The sequence below is a fragment of the Cyclopterus lumpus genome, chromosome 3 (genome assembly GCF_009769545.1).
Source record: "Cyclopterus lumpus isolate fCycLum1 chromosome 3, fCycLum1.pri, whole genome shotgun sequence".
NCBI lineage: Eukaryota > Metazoa > Chordata > Actinopteri > Perciformes > Cyclopteridae > Cyclopterus > Cyclopterus lumpus.
Genome location: NC_046968.1, coordinates 20,710,863 through 20,724,958, shown reverse-complemented (window position 1 = coordinate 20,724,958; position 14,096 = coordinate 20,710,863). Strand labels below are relative to the sequence as shown.

Below are 14,096 nucleotides of genomic sequence, written 5' to 3'. Positions count from 1 at the left end.
AAGTCACTGTGTTATGGGGAGTAATGATTACAGATTTACTCCCCCTCCTGAGTGCAGCCCAAGCACACACATGCATACGCACACGCGCTCACAAATAGAAACACAACCATGTTCTCATCGGGAGGCCTATTTAATTACTTTGCTTTCAGCCTCCAAATTACCCAGGAGCACTTGGGGTTAGGCGAGCAAAGAGAGTGATGCAAAGAGAGTGATGATGGCATCCGCTGAATTCCCACGGTGCTTTTAGAGCTCGATCTCCTGAACCAATTTTTCAAGAGGAAGACGTTGCTTCTCCTCCTGTTACCCTGCCTTAGTTTTTACCAGAACAGCACTACGTACACACTCACATCTCATTTTACCATTTCAGATGGCTGGGAGAAATGAGAAAAAAGGATGACGAGAAACAGGATGGTGGGACGTGAAGGAGGTAGGGAGTGGTGATAGAGTGAGATGAAGGAAAACAAACATTAGTGAGGGATATGTTGGAGGTTGCTGTGTGGGGCACAGGAGGGATAGTTGAGTCTTTGCAGCTACTGTGATTTATGCAGCCATCATCTCAGGAGTGGCTGGGAGTCAAGGATCTATGATGAAGAAAATGGAAGGCAGGGCCTTTCATAAATTCCTGATGAAGCATAATAAGCGCTTCTATGAGAAACACCAAGCTTAAACAAGGTTCTAGCCTGAAGCATTACCTGAACCTGAGAGCGCTGGTAATAAGGCAACTTGCTGCCTCACTTGTCTGCACTTAAATAACCCCGCAATCCCTCATGCGCTGCAATAATCTGTCACAGTGACACAACCGTCCGTCACCTGGCGCGGTTTACAACACCAAAACAATCAATTGTGTCAACCCTTATATATAACGCTTTATACATGTCGTTATTGTAGCAGTTCTCCCCCCCCCCCCTTACTTATGAGGACACAATGGCGATGGGGCAAAGGGGTGTTGATAGAAACAGCTAAATCAAGCTTTAGGTGGCTCAAAAAAAGAAACTCAATGGCATGCCTGCCTTATGGGGCCAGTAGGAAGATCAAAGAAAGCAATTGCTGTGGGACATATGAGGTTGAGTCATAATAATCACTGTGATCAGAAAAGTGGGAGAGAAGGGGGCGAGGGATCTTTGGGAAAAAAATCATAAACAGGATAAAGTCAGGGTAACGGTAGCGAATATATTTATATATAAATTGCAACAAAGAAATACCCTTGCTATTTTTTGTTTTATTGTATATCAAGACCATTAAAAGCAACACAGTCTATCAGTGATTCTTCATCTCACGGATGAATGCGGACATATTTCTGGACATGAAAGTCAAATGTGAGCTGTGCCTTTCATTCACGTTGCCAATGCAATCAGTGTGTAATTAGAGGCTGATTTACGAAGGCAGCAGCTAATTACATCGCCAGCTCCTGGGACTTCCCAACATGCCTCTTGTGAAAGGTAAGCAGAGTCTAAAAGGCACAGTTTGGTGATTCAAATTGACATTTTAGGACCGACTCAGATTCACTAACAATTAAAAATCATTAAAACAAACAATAAATAAGAGATAAAAGGTGTAATCCAAAACTACTATCGGTACTTGTTTATTTCACTAAAATATCTGTATTTGGATTTCTACCAAAAGTGGGCAGGGCTTCTACCAAAAACGCCTTCATTCTCCATATTTATCTGCACTCAAAATATATAAAATACAACATATATCAACCATCTACCTAATTTAGCAAAATTATGAATCATGATTTGTATAAAACATCGATATAAAAACTGAGTTACTGTTAATTATTAGTGGGAACAGAAGGGGAGGTTAATTATATATTATTGTTATACGTTATTGCATATATAACAGGGGGACAACCAAATGAATATAAAGGTTGGTCACATGTGTTTCTGATACAAGTGAGAAACCTCTCTTAGCCTTTTTGCATGAACTTCGGCTCGTCTGTCTCCTGAAACGGGAGCGACGATTATCACAGCAAATCTGAATATTAATTTGTTTAAACCCCACACACAGAAAAAAATAGCATAGTAAAATAAATATCCCTGAGGATGGATGACATAGATGGTGTCTGATGTCTTTAATTAATGACTTCCAAGTAAAAGCAAACAAATACAATTTCAGAAATGGCGCTCTTGCTGTAGTTCATAATCAGCTTTGTGAGACAGTTTAAAGCTCAAGTTCAATAACCACATGGCCAAAACAGTGGTCAAATATTCTAAATTCCCTATTCTGACTACTTTTTTCAATCAACACAGTTTAAACAGAATGTACCAGAAAGAGTTTTGAGAGATAAAAGTATCAATGTAAAATCCTTTTGGATGGGGGCAAATCTGTTTCAGTGGGCCACATAAAACACTTCTATATGGGAAACACTGCACTGACTTTATAAATCTGCCCACCAATGTCTGCTGTTTAAAGACAAAAGCTACGATGGAAGCTAGTGCACTAGAAGACTCTGCACATGTAAGGATGGATGCATGGCACAGACTTCTGCAGTGGCAACCATTACACTGTTAACATTATACAATGTTACATGGCATTGTATGGCCGTGATCAATGTTTAGTGTTCATCATTTTTCAGGTGGTGTTTGTTTGTTTGTATGTATACCTGCGAGTCGACTTGTTTGTATCCATGTGTGTCGGAAAGGGAGAGGGACACGTTTATGGATGGACGGGGTCACAGAGGATAAGAGAGACAGACAGTGAGGGGGAAACAAGACTGTGTATGTGTGTCCATGATCAATGTGACCACGGCAGGTTGGGAGTTTTTCCAAGAAATTAATCAATCAAACTTAGGAGCTCGATAGTCCTCCAAAGCTCTGATTCTGCTGAGGAGACATCTTTACTATTTCTCCTCTACTTCTGCTATCCTTTTCTCATCTCCTTCTCTCCTTCACTTTGCCGGATGGAACAATGACAGATTGGTGAGGTAAAAGGCCATAGATCAGGGTGGTACTCACGTCATGGCCTGATAGATGGACTCCACTCCGTATCTCATGGCAAACTCATCCACTATCTCCTGAGACACGTCATCAAAGTAGACCTTCCACGCTTCGTCCCCTTTCACCTGAGGGATCTTTACCACCCCGCTGTTCTTCACCTCGGTCAGATAGTGGAACAGGTTCTGAGAGTGGCACGAGATATAAGACAGAGGAGGTTACGGTGATGGAGCACAGTGTCACAAAAGGAAACAGCAAATGGAGACCCTTATCACAGCTGTTTCTTTTACAACACTCTTAACTATTGATTGCTGAAAAATCTTGTTAGTTTGCTTTCCGATGTAATCACAACAAATAATTAGTTTACTTAAGTACCTGTCTTTGCAAACGTAATGCTTAGAGCTCCCCAAAGACAATGACTGGACTCATTTTGCCTAATGCTGAATCGCATGATGATGGTTACCTCATGTAAACAGGTGTATTGGCCATGAGGAGGAACCACATTCTCCTCCCCTTTCATTTCCACACTGATTTTGAGTCTGATGGCACCAGATACCGCAGACTTGTCAGTCCTTTTATCTGTAACACACAACCACGCTGGGTTAGTCATACACAGAAAATACCTGAGGAGTAACTAACAATTACAAGCTGCATTTTTGGCAGGTTAGCCAAAATGTATCATATCAAAGGAAAGTTTATGCTCACTCTATTCCGAGACATGCAGTAATATTTCAATGTTCTGTATTATATAGCACACCACTAAGCACAAGTCTCCTTTTCTTTCTAATTTAGCTTTCTGAATTGTGTGTAACAAGTTCGGCATAACATTTTTCCTCATAATAGCTGATATATCAAGTGAAAGACCTATTAAAACAATATTTTCTAAAAGCTGTATTGCATTCAGCGCATATGGACTAACGCCAGTAAGTGAAAGACAATAAACAACATTGTTGTCCATCTCGATAGAAACCTGTCCTTGCAGAATGACATTTCTGAGAAAACGCATGAATGACAACAATAATGACCAGAAGATCGATGGCGTAAAAACACAAGTCATATCTTCGTTCACAGCGATGCAATTTGAACTTGCATTTGCAATATTACTGGCTATAATGCGTGGGCTGTGGGTATGGAGTTCATTTCATGCGTGCAAATATCAACACGCGTACTGCACAGTATATGCACACATTTCTTGCATTCTCAAATATAGCCCCAAACCCACACAGCCACAAAGATGCAGGCTTACACGTCCCTGACCGGTCTGAAAGCTAACGACTGCACCGCTCCTGGGGTTCGTTATAACTTTAAATGCCTCCCCTCTGTGTTTTAATATGCAATTAATCTATACCATATTAAATGAGGGAAAGTTCCCCCTACTGTCAGTTGGTCTAGAGACAGAGAATTGAAAAATAATGAAGTGACAAAGCGACGGAGACGCGCCCATATTGGAGAGGAGCTGAAGAGGCTTAACGAGCAGAGCAGCTGGGAGGCTGGACACCCACACCAGCAAAGGGCTTTTTAAACATTCATTGTGGACATTTAAAAAGGCAGAGAGCAGCAGTAGTGGTCACAGGGCAAAATTACCACAAATTGCTTCCTTTTAGCTGGAGAGGCAAACAAAGACAGCACCCGCCACTCATAACACTTAAACAGAAGTGGGAGCTCGCATTATGTGGCACATTCAACCTCATGTAACATGGAGATACTTGTGATGGTTCAGAGTGGAAACAGTGAACGGCCCCGCATCAAACCTCTTGTGTGCTTGATGCATCCAGACCAAATTAGACATTTAAGACGGTTGGCTACTTTTGCAAAATGGAGAAGGAAAGTTCCGTTGTTTGGATATCAATCCCAAAACTCAGGTATCATATCTGTGTTGTAATGCATTAAAAAAAACCAATATATATCTGATAATAACCATGGTAACTGCTCACATTATTTAGAGTTAATCTATATCTCCTTTAGCGAGACTGAGCTCAAATGGGTAACATACCTAGATTGTACCAAACGTCCATCTCTCCGCTCAGAGTGCGGACCTCGATGATGGTCTGGCCCAGGAAATCGTCTGACTCACGCTTGAAATGCTGCTTCACCCTTGATTTAATGTCATCGTCCTCGTCCCACACACGCACCTTGATACGGTCAGTGGCGTTGTGACATTCACTGCGATTTGGAAGATGATTATGTCAAGTCAAAACAATCACAACGACATGAACACATACAGCTCATCGGGTTGGAGTATTCAGTTGAGCAGAATGACAGTCGAATGCATAAATACACGTTCAGACACCACTTTGATCCTTTGGACACATATGGAGAACAATTCTCGCCTAAAGTCAAGTGAGAAAAAGTGTGCATTTGTGTATGATTTGAGTGTGTATGCTTAGCATGCATATGTGGAGGAGGCCTCTCTGCCTGGAAGGAGGAATTACAACAAGCATGCACGACCTTTACTCTGCGACTATATATGTTTACTTCCAATGCTCGTTAATATATGCAGAGAACAGCTGAATGTTTCACAAGAATGACTGCATAGCAGCCATTACCATTGATTATTTGTTTGTGAAATATTAAAGTCTGCCTCTTTGCATCAGTGCAGCTGACAGATGTTTCACAATAATGACTCTGCTCAATAGAACGAGGTGGCCAAAGCACTTAGCTACAGATGGGGTCAGACTCCACGGCTCTGGAATTAAAACCGACAGATTACATTTTGTTCTAATGACATCTTGGGTGCAATAGTATCTGCAGTATTTTGTTTGAACTAATCCATTTCCGGGGGAAGCACTGGCTGCTGCTGCTCCAGTACTTTGCTCTCTCTGCCAAGCGCACAGTAATGCATCGTTCTTTTGATCTGCATCCTCGCCATGATGTCAAGGAGCCACCACTGGAGGCACAATACAGGTGAGGAGCCTTGTTCGACACTGAGATGGGACATGTACAAATGCACACATACACATTAAAAAAAACCAGTTTCTCACAGGAATATGACCTAGAACTATGGACAGATAGCGCCAAAGGAATGACTATACATGCTTCCAACATATCGCAGCATGATAAGTAATTGCAAGTCCTTTTAGTCTACATTTTCTCTTACTTAAGTCCTGAAGGAAATGTGATGCTCAAAGTGTAGCAGAAAAAAAACACGAAGAACTCCTGGCAAATATTCTCTTGAGCTGTTGAGTTCTACAGCTCCTAAAATTACATTTAATTAATAATTAATTTCAGATTTCTGTTCCTCTGCTTGAAAAAAAAACTGACTTTACTTGGGTAAGCAAAGCAAGTTTTTGGGTTCTCAAAGGCTGCACGTGTTACTACTCATTTGGGGGTAAAGTAAGTGTTTAAAGTTGTCTCCTGGAAACTCACTTACAATCATTCCTTACATTTACAATCTGATGTGTGTTTTACAGAATAACCCACCAGCTGAAACTGTTACATTTGCGGGTGTGTTTGTGTCTGCATCTCCAAACCCTCTGCAGTGTGGCTGGTGTATAAGACGTCACAACTGGGAGTAATTTCCACAGCAAAAAAAAGACTTGTCGATGTATTTACTAAAGCTTTAAGATTTCCTTGAACAGATGATTCCTAATCTTAGTGAGGATAGTCAGCTCAGATACAGGTCAAAATAGTAGAGAGCACTCACAAGTAGAACTTCTCATCCCAGACCGGGTTGAGGTTGCCGAAGATGGTCTTCGTCCTCCGTTTGGTCTTGCCCACCTGGACGGTGACGTAAGGGTCGCTAGAGCCAGTCTTATCCTTGGCCTGTAAACCCTGTGCACTCATCACTGGAGACAAGACAGTTAAAAAGAGTAAATAGTACTGTAAAAACCATAAGCAACATATGTGACCACCTTACTTATCCTGAAATGAAACTCACTTACTACTTATATATAGCTCTTTTCACTCAATTCTCAGAGGCATATTATTTGAGGGAGGTTTTACAACAGTCTCTCAAAATCCCAGTCATGCATCTACCTCTATATTTTAGTTTAGTGCTTACTAGTCAGTTTCCTGAATTTTATTTATTTGATTCTCTGGTGTCAACTCAAGAATTGAGAGCTTGTTAGTGCCTACAGCAACTTTGTGCACTTGCCAAAAGCCGAGACGACTGAGCAGCTCTTTGGTTCATTGACAGCAGCAACATTTAATATTTGTGTGTTTATGTGACGTATTAATTATAGCTATGATTTATATTTTTCTACATCCAAGCTATAGGTAAATAACATCCCTGTGTGTGCTCAGTGAAGACTACAATTTAGAATTGTACTTACGCACACACACACGCACACACACAGGAAGGTGCAAAGGAGAGACAGTAGTATTTCACACCGCCATAAAAGCGAAAAAGGACACTGAGGCATTAAATATGCATAAGTGACAGTCTAAATAATTCAGGGTACATATATATCCCTCAGCTCAATGCTGACAGAAGTTAGTGGGAAGGATATAGAGGCTAGAAGAGCAATGGCCTTCCTGCTCCAAGAGCACTGAAAAACAAATGCCTTCTGTAGTCAAAGTGACATACATATGGTGGGGTACTAATGCTTCAAAACAAACAAAGTGCTAGTCATCTCCTCCAGCAGCATCTAAAGCCCTCAGCATCTACCTTTTCGATGTCGGAGCACAGAGGCTGCATTCGACAATTCAACATTCTCAGATGTGGAGAGTTGAACAAGCAGGAATGCTGCTTCCTTTGTCCCATGTCTGATGTGAGCCCACACATGATCACAATTATCACAAAGATTAGCCCTTTCTCCAGTCCTCTGTATGTATGAAGGTCCTTTTGTACATCCCCCTGCCTTAAATGGAGTAAACTGGGAGCACAGTTGGGGTTTGATAGCATTTTAATCCAGTACTAAATATGTTTATCAAGTTTTAATCCTTTTTGAATCCTTTATTGAGTCCGTTTGGGTTTTCACAATTTTAAGCAACAAAAGTCAGATATACTGTAGCTTTCAAAGAATTGAAAGTTCCTGAAAAGTTTACAGGACTGCCTCGTAATACAAAAAGGTGGGAAAAGGCCAAGATTCATAATTCAGAAGAGTAGAGTAACAAAGAGGACATACTCAGAGGCGTGGACAGATTGTGGATTGAAGAATAGAAACAGAGGGCATGACTACATGTTTTCCCATTTTATACATTAACGTCTGTTGCGGTGAGTTTGAGCAAAGCTTTCAGTGAACTAACTGTTCTATTTAAGGAAAGGAAAATAGTATGATGTAATATACTCATACTCCTTCTTGCACATTGTTTGATAGTGATGTGATCAGTGCATTGGCAGCTACAGTAGCAGATTTGGTGATTAGCAGATATTTTCTAATTAGCGTAACATAGTATGTCTGATCAAGGTTCACATTCACTGACAAACCTTGTGATGTGCATATCAGACAGAAACAGAATGTCTCATGGTCGCCGTGAGAGTGCTGCAGAGTCAATGTCAGTCCGTATTTATCGAACAAATGAGACGTAAACAACAACTCAATAACTATATTTTAAAATAGGATGTTCAATAAGCCCGTGGGAAATTGACCGAGGCAACCCTAGGTCTCCTTAATGTCTCTTTTAATCCCATGTTCCTCTCTCTGTCTTGTTTCTTCCTCTCTTAGAGTCATTTTCCTTGCTATTCCTAACCTTTCCATCTCACTCTTTATTTGTCTCCCTCCCTCCCTCTTTGTTTCTATTTCTCTCCAGTGTATTGGCACTGTGAGAAATGCAAGGTGAGCAATAAATGAGCTGTTACCACAGAGATAGATTGTAGGCCCGGTGTCGAGGTTACAAAGCTAACTCCCTGACCTTAACTGGGAAACCCAGAGATTAAGTAATAATATGCACCACATGTATGTAAATGAGGTGGTTAAATGAAAAGAACATTATTCATTTTACGGTCTTCAGATATAGATGGAAAACCAACAGAGGTCATATAATCAACCGAGTGGGAAAATAGTGCCGGAAATTAGACTGAAATATGGATATGGGATTCAGATCTACTCTCTTTCACTAAGAGGGTTGGTAAGCAAAGACAAGAGAGGTTTGATGGGAAAAAAAGAGAACAAGTATTCTTCAACAACTAACCTTTATTATATCCAAGGAACTAAAACTGCCCCAAAAAAGATACATACTGGATATGCACGACAACAAATAAATAAACTAAACTAAATCATTTTTCTTCTGAGAGTGCTGTCCTGTCAAACTGCACGAAGAGACATGACATTTTGATTGGCATCTCTGAGAGAGCTTGCAGGGCAGCTTTGAGGGGTTCATTTTCAAAGTACACCGTACAAATCAGTATGCCAGTGAGCTCAAAAACAGAATCTCTGTCAGTTGCAGCAAGTGCTCCCAATATAATAATAAGTCATCATTGTCTCTTTATTGCTGCCTCTCAGATGCTTTGTATTTACCGTGCCACCATTTAACATTTGGCAAGCATTGTTGCGATCTGATAAGCTCTCCCACTGTTATCCCAACTTATATCTGATTTTCATTAGAGCTGCATGTTCTGCACTGAGCTCCAATTCAAGAGCCACCCGTTATTAAAAATATGTATTTGCCTAGGTACACGAGTAGAGTAGATAGTAGATGAGTATACAAATCAGTGTCATGTTTTCAAAGTCTCTACATGATAACCAAAAAATCATCAGTACTTTCCCACAAAACAGTGATGCATTAGCAACCATCACAGCATAATCCACAAATTACTTACATACATTTATTATGAAATTTATTAAATTTCTGATTGTGGTTCAGAGGTTAATGACCAAGAGCTTGAGGTTCATGACAAGAAAATACTAATTATAATAACAATGGTTGTCATTCAAGGTGAGTCTGACTTGTAATGGCAGTTTTATTGATTTGTCGACGGAGGACCGAGCAAAGGGTAACAGATCATGGACCAAAGGTCAAGGGTCACCAGCAGCAGTATCAGGGCTTTTATCACGATCATTTATCAGGATATTTCTAAGCTAAAATACAAAATACAAATTTTAGCAGATGGTTTGAACTTTTTGATGTGATTACAGGAAATGTGCTAACCTGTGATGCTGATTTTGGCAGACCACTTGGAGGTCCCATCCAGAACGGCCTGCTTGGCTGTCTTCAGGTGGCTGGTGAAGTCTTCTTTGGAGACAATGAACATCTCCTTGATCACCTCGAACACTTCAGGACTGTTCTTCTCCCTGATCTTCATGCGCTCCTTCATAGCCATGATGATGTTCTGGGTCTTGTCCTCCGCCCCGTGCTTGGAGCTCTTCTCCACTGCCCCTGAAAAAAGCCCAAAGTTCGTGTTTTGGCTCAGTCAGGCACATGTTAAATACTCAAGAATTGTTAGAAAAACTGGTGATCCATCCCAGTGTCAGCGTATCTATCATATGTATTCAGCACCTGCCTCACTGTCTTATCATTTTTAATAACCATGGTTACCCCATCCAGAAACCTATCATATATGTGCCACTATGTCTTTGACTGTGAGTGTGTTTGCCATTTGAGAAATCACAAATTCACGCTTTAATGTTTATTTATGCAAATGTATGTCTGTAAGAAAAAAGAGAAATAAATATCGGGTAATTCCCTGTATCTAATCACAGTATCATGTATCTAGTGTGTGTTCATAAGTGCAGATGAAAATGTGATAAAGACAAATCGCAGTTTGAACTATAAGACATTGTAATGCTGGTATAAAACCGTGTAGCTAATCCACTTGGAGTGTGTGAGGATTGCCTTGGGGATCATCTTGAAGCCTGAAAGTCACATTGTTCCTATTTGACGACACTGTAACAACAGGGCTGATTGGGTCCTTTAATAAGTGCCAGTGCGCAGTGTAAACTTGTAGTGATAAGTGAAAGAGGATATGTAATATGTATTACACAAATACCCATAACAGCATTAACATGTACTGTATGACTTACAGTAATAGCATGAGATAAGACACATTATAAATGAAAATATGAGAATGAATGCAACTTATTTTGAATGCATTTTCTCCTCTCTCCGTCTCACACACAAACGACACACACCCGTGTAGTACTTGACACACAAAGGCACATTTGTAAGAACATAGCTGTGGGTTTCAAAGTCTCTGTGCGCAGTACAACAAAGCATTATGGGATGGATCTACTTTCTTACTTTGTAAACAATCCGCATTGAGCAGGTCCTGGCACTTGTCGTGGCATTTAACGCCGCACTCTGAGCAACGCATGCCCTGACGGGCGATGCCCCACAGCAGCCCCTCACACTCATGGCAGTAAGTGGGTGCAGTCGCCGTCCACACCTCAAAATTATGGGGTGTTGTGGATGAAATCGGGTAGATCAAGGCTTGGAGAGTCTTCTTGAAGACATGTAGTTTCTGAAAAGATATAAAAAAGCATTCAGAAATTGTGAGAAATAATGTAAGGCATAACAAAGAAAAATATAGACAAGGGAAATATACTGGTGGTGCGAGAAACAGCGGAGTTACGTCTGAGTCATGGCACTATTGGCAAGAGAAAATGATTAGTAATGACTTCAAAAGTTAATAAATAACAACTCTGTACTTTAATGGATTTTCAGAAACTTTCAATATATCTTGAGATCAGCACTAACAAAAAAGGAATACTTTTGCACCTGCTGAGGGACCACAATATAAACTAATATCACATAGATTTTACAGTCTAAAGTTTGAAATTAAGTTTGAAATTGATCTGCAGTCTGAATAGGATGAAAGTTACAATACACTTCTGCATTATAGTCATCTTAATTATAAGTGTATAAGTTGTCCAAACTGCAGCTATCATTCATCAATACAGGAGCCTTTGTTTTTTGTTAGAGAAAGCGATCGAACAGATACTTTATTCCCAGAGATAACATGGACGAGGCTGTCATGATCCTTTTCTGATTACCTTATCATCAATGTAGAGGTCAGCCGTAAATCAGCCTTACATCTCATTAAGCTTGGATTAACAGCATCCTTAGCCCACAGGCTTTGTTCACATTGAGTGGTTACTGAATAAAGCGCCTACAGACCAAAAACTAAAGTCTTCTCAAGGCCTATCTGGAATGATTGCTGTGCAACGGAAGCCTCCTCAAATTGAGTGCTTTACTGCAGCAGCCCTGCCATCCACGAGGGCTGGAAAACGGGCCGGGGCCAATTCTTGAAGGCAGAATCAATGGATGCTGTAAATAAGGTTTTTAAAAGTGAGCATTATCCAGATTGAGAGAGAGAGAGAGCAGGCGAGAGAGAAAGTGACAGAGGAAGAGAAGAAGATGTATAGTGGTTAAATAAATCCTCAAGAGGCACTTGCTCTCCACTTTCGCCGCGCTCCACTCCTCACCCCGTCTCCTCCGAACCCCTCCCCACCCCTCCGCTGTCAGCCCCCTGTGTGTTGACAATGGGCTTTAACACCTGAACGGTAGCTCTGCACTTTACCACAAAGCCTACTGCACCACTCACTGGAACACACTCACAGACATAAATACACTCATACACTTGCAGAGATGATTAAATGACACCAGATGACAGGCCAACAAGGCCATCTAACATCGCGAACCTCCGCTGATGCAACAGAGAGCCGGCCGAGTCCTGGAAGACATTTAATGAAACACAGCAGGCAGACAGAGAGATTCTCCTTTTAATCTCAGAACGATGAGATGAAGCAGATGTCTGAGATTAACTCACAACTTGCACACAAGCTCCATCGGGGCCACACCCGGGAGCCTACGCCTCAGCAAATGTAATGCTGAACTGTTAAATACTGACACCGCCTGCAGGAGATGAGTGAGCCAAAATGTATTTGAGCGTGGGAAATCTACAGACCTATTTCATTCATTTCATTGTTTGCCTTGGCATTTCTTTGACCATTGCATGAGCGCGTATACTATTCATCCATTTCATAAACAACAGTACATTTCTGTCTCTTTAAATGTCTCTGTCTACACCCTGTGTCCTGACTGCATCACACACTGTGCAGCAGATGTGGGAGTAGTGCTGCTTCTGTGAGTCTCATGTGTTACACTGGGAGGTGACCCTGGTGATTGTGTGCAAGACACAGCTGGAATTGATTGACAGCTGCAGTCTCTGCCTGAGAACAACATGACAGAGAAGAACACTGCCATCATCCCCATCCTCCTCCAGCCTTCTACACCTCCAATCTTTCGCTTACTGTACCATCTCAGCCCTAGCAAGGAATACATGTTGCAATTTAAACATTTGCAAGTATTAATCTCTCAATCTAATATGCTTTTCTGTCTGGCAAGATTCAACATTACCTGGGTGGAAATCAGAGGCAAAGATTTTCAAGTCTATGTTGTTTGTAGTTTGTTAGTAACAACTTGCCTGATGATATCTGACCTGACTTTAAGCAATGCATCACATGCTATTTCCCGATACTCCTTGATCCATGTCAGATTGTGGCTCCCTTATTCCTTTGAACAACTCAGGGAGTCCCTGCCTTTGTCTCAGCAGGTAAACACAGCCTCAGTTTAGGTTGACAGTTGCTGTTAAAAGGCTCTGGTGCTTGGATCACACGCAGCATAGAACATTGAGTGGACACACGGTCCGTTAGCCAGCCCACACATCATGCTCCTTTCTGCTCTAAAAAGCAGATGCATGGGAAACATGACGCAGAAAGAGAGACGATAGTACGAGAGTACGATATTTCAATCAAATTAAAATGTCATATGTTGACGGAGGAAAAACAATGGAAGAAATAGGGCAGAGACGAGACAAAAAGAGGATGGAAGATGGATGCACTCTAAATAGGTTCAAGCATCTCTCCCGGAGTTGGGGGCGGATTGTTCAACATGGCTGCCTGATCAGTGACAAATAAAGGCCAGGGGGTCGTGATGACAAGGGCTCTGATCCTCTCTCATCTTCTTCCTATTGCCCTCCTTTTCTCGCCCTTCCTCTCCCCTCTTGCCCTAACTCCTCTCCACTCTTAAACAGCATATGGTCATTTACTGAGTACTTTTGCAGTCCTCACAGGAAAGCACTCTCCTGGACTTAATGCAGCAGATAAAACTCTGACATCTGCTTGTCCTACTTAGCAAGCCCGCACAATCTGCAGCTTTGCTCGGAACCCAGCTTCCCTCAGCCACCAATTATTAAACTACTTCCTTGTTTGCTCCGAATCAGAATATTGGACATCTATCCCTGTTCATATCCTCATACACTGTGGTGCAATCCCCAAATGT

General features: G+C 41.4%; 1 protein-coding gene across 1 annotated transcript in view; it reads right to left on the bottom strand.

Annotated features, from left to right (window-relative positions):
* Nucleotides 1-14,096, bottom strand: part of LOC117725719 (protein unc-13 homolog C) — an 85,784-nt gene that overhangs the window by 51,522 nt on the left and 20,166 nt on the right. Inside the window, exons 7-12 of the mRNA XM_034525724.1 lie at nt 11,055-11,274; nt 9,966-10,193; nt 6,580-6,721; nt 4,930-5,099; nt 3,400-3,515; nt 2,958-3,121 (exon numbers count right to left, since the gene is read on the bottom strand). Of these exons, the coding sequence (XP_034381615.1) occupies nt 2,958-3,121; nt 3,400-3,515; nt 4,930-5,099; nt 6,580-6,721; nt 9,966-10,193; nt 11,055-11,274 (1,040 nt within the window). The remainder of the gene's footprint in view (nt 1-2,957; nt 3,122-3,399; nt 3,516-4,929; nt 5,100-6,579; nt 6,722-9,965; nt 10,194-11,054; nt 11,275-14,096) is intronic.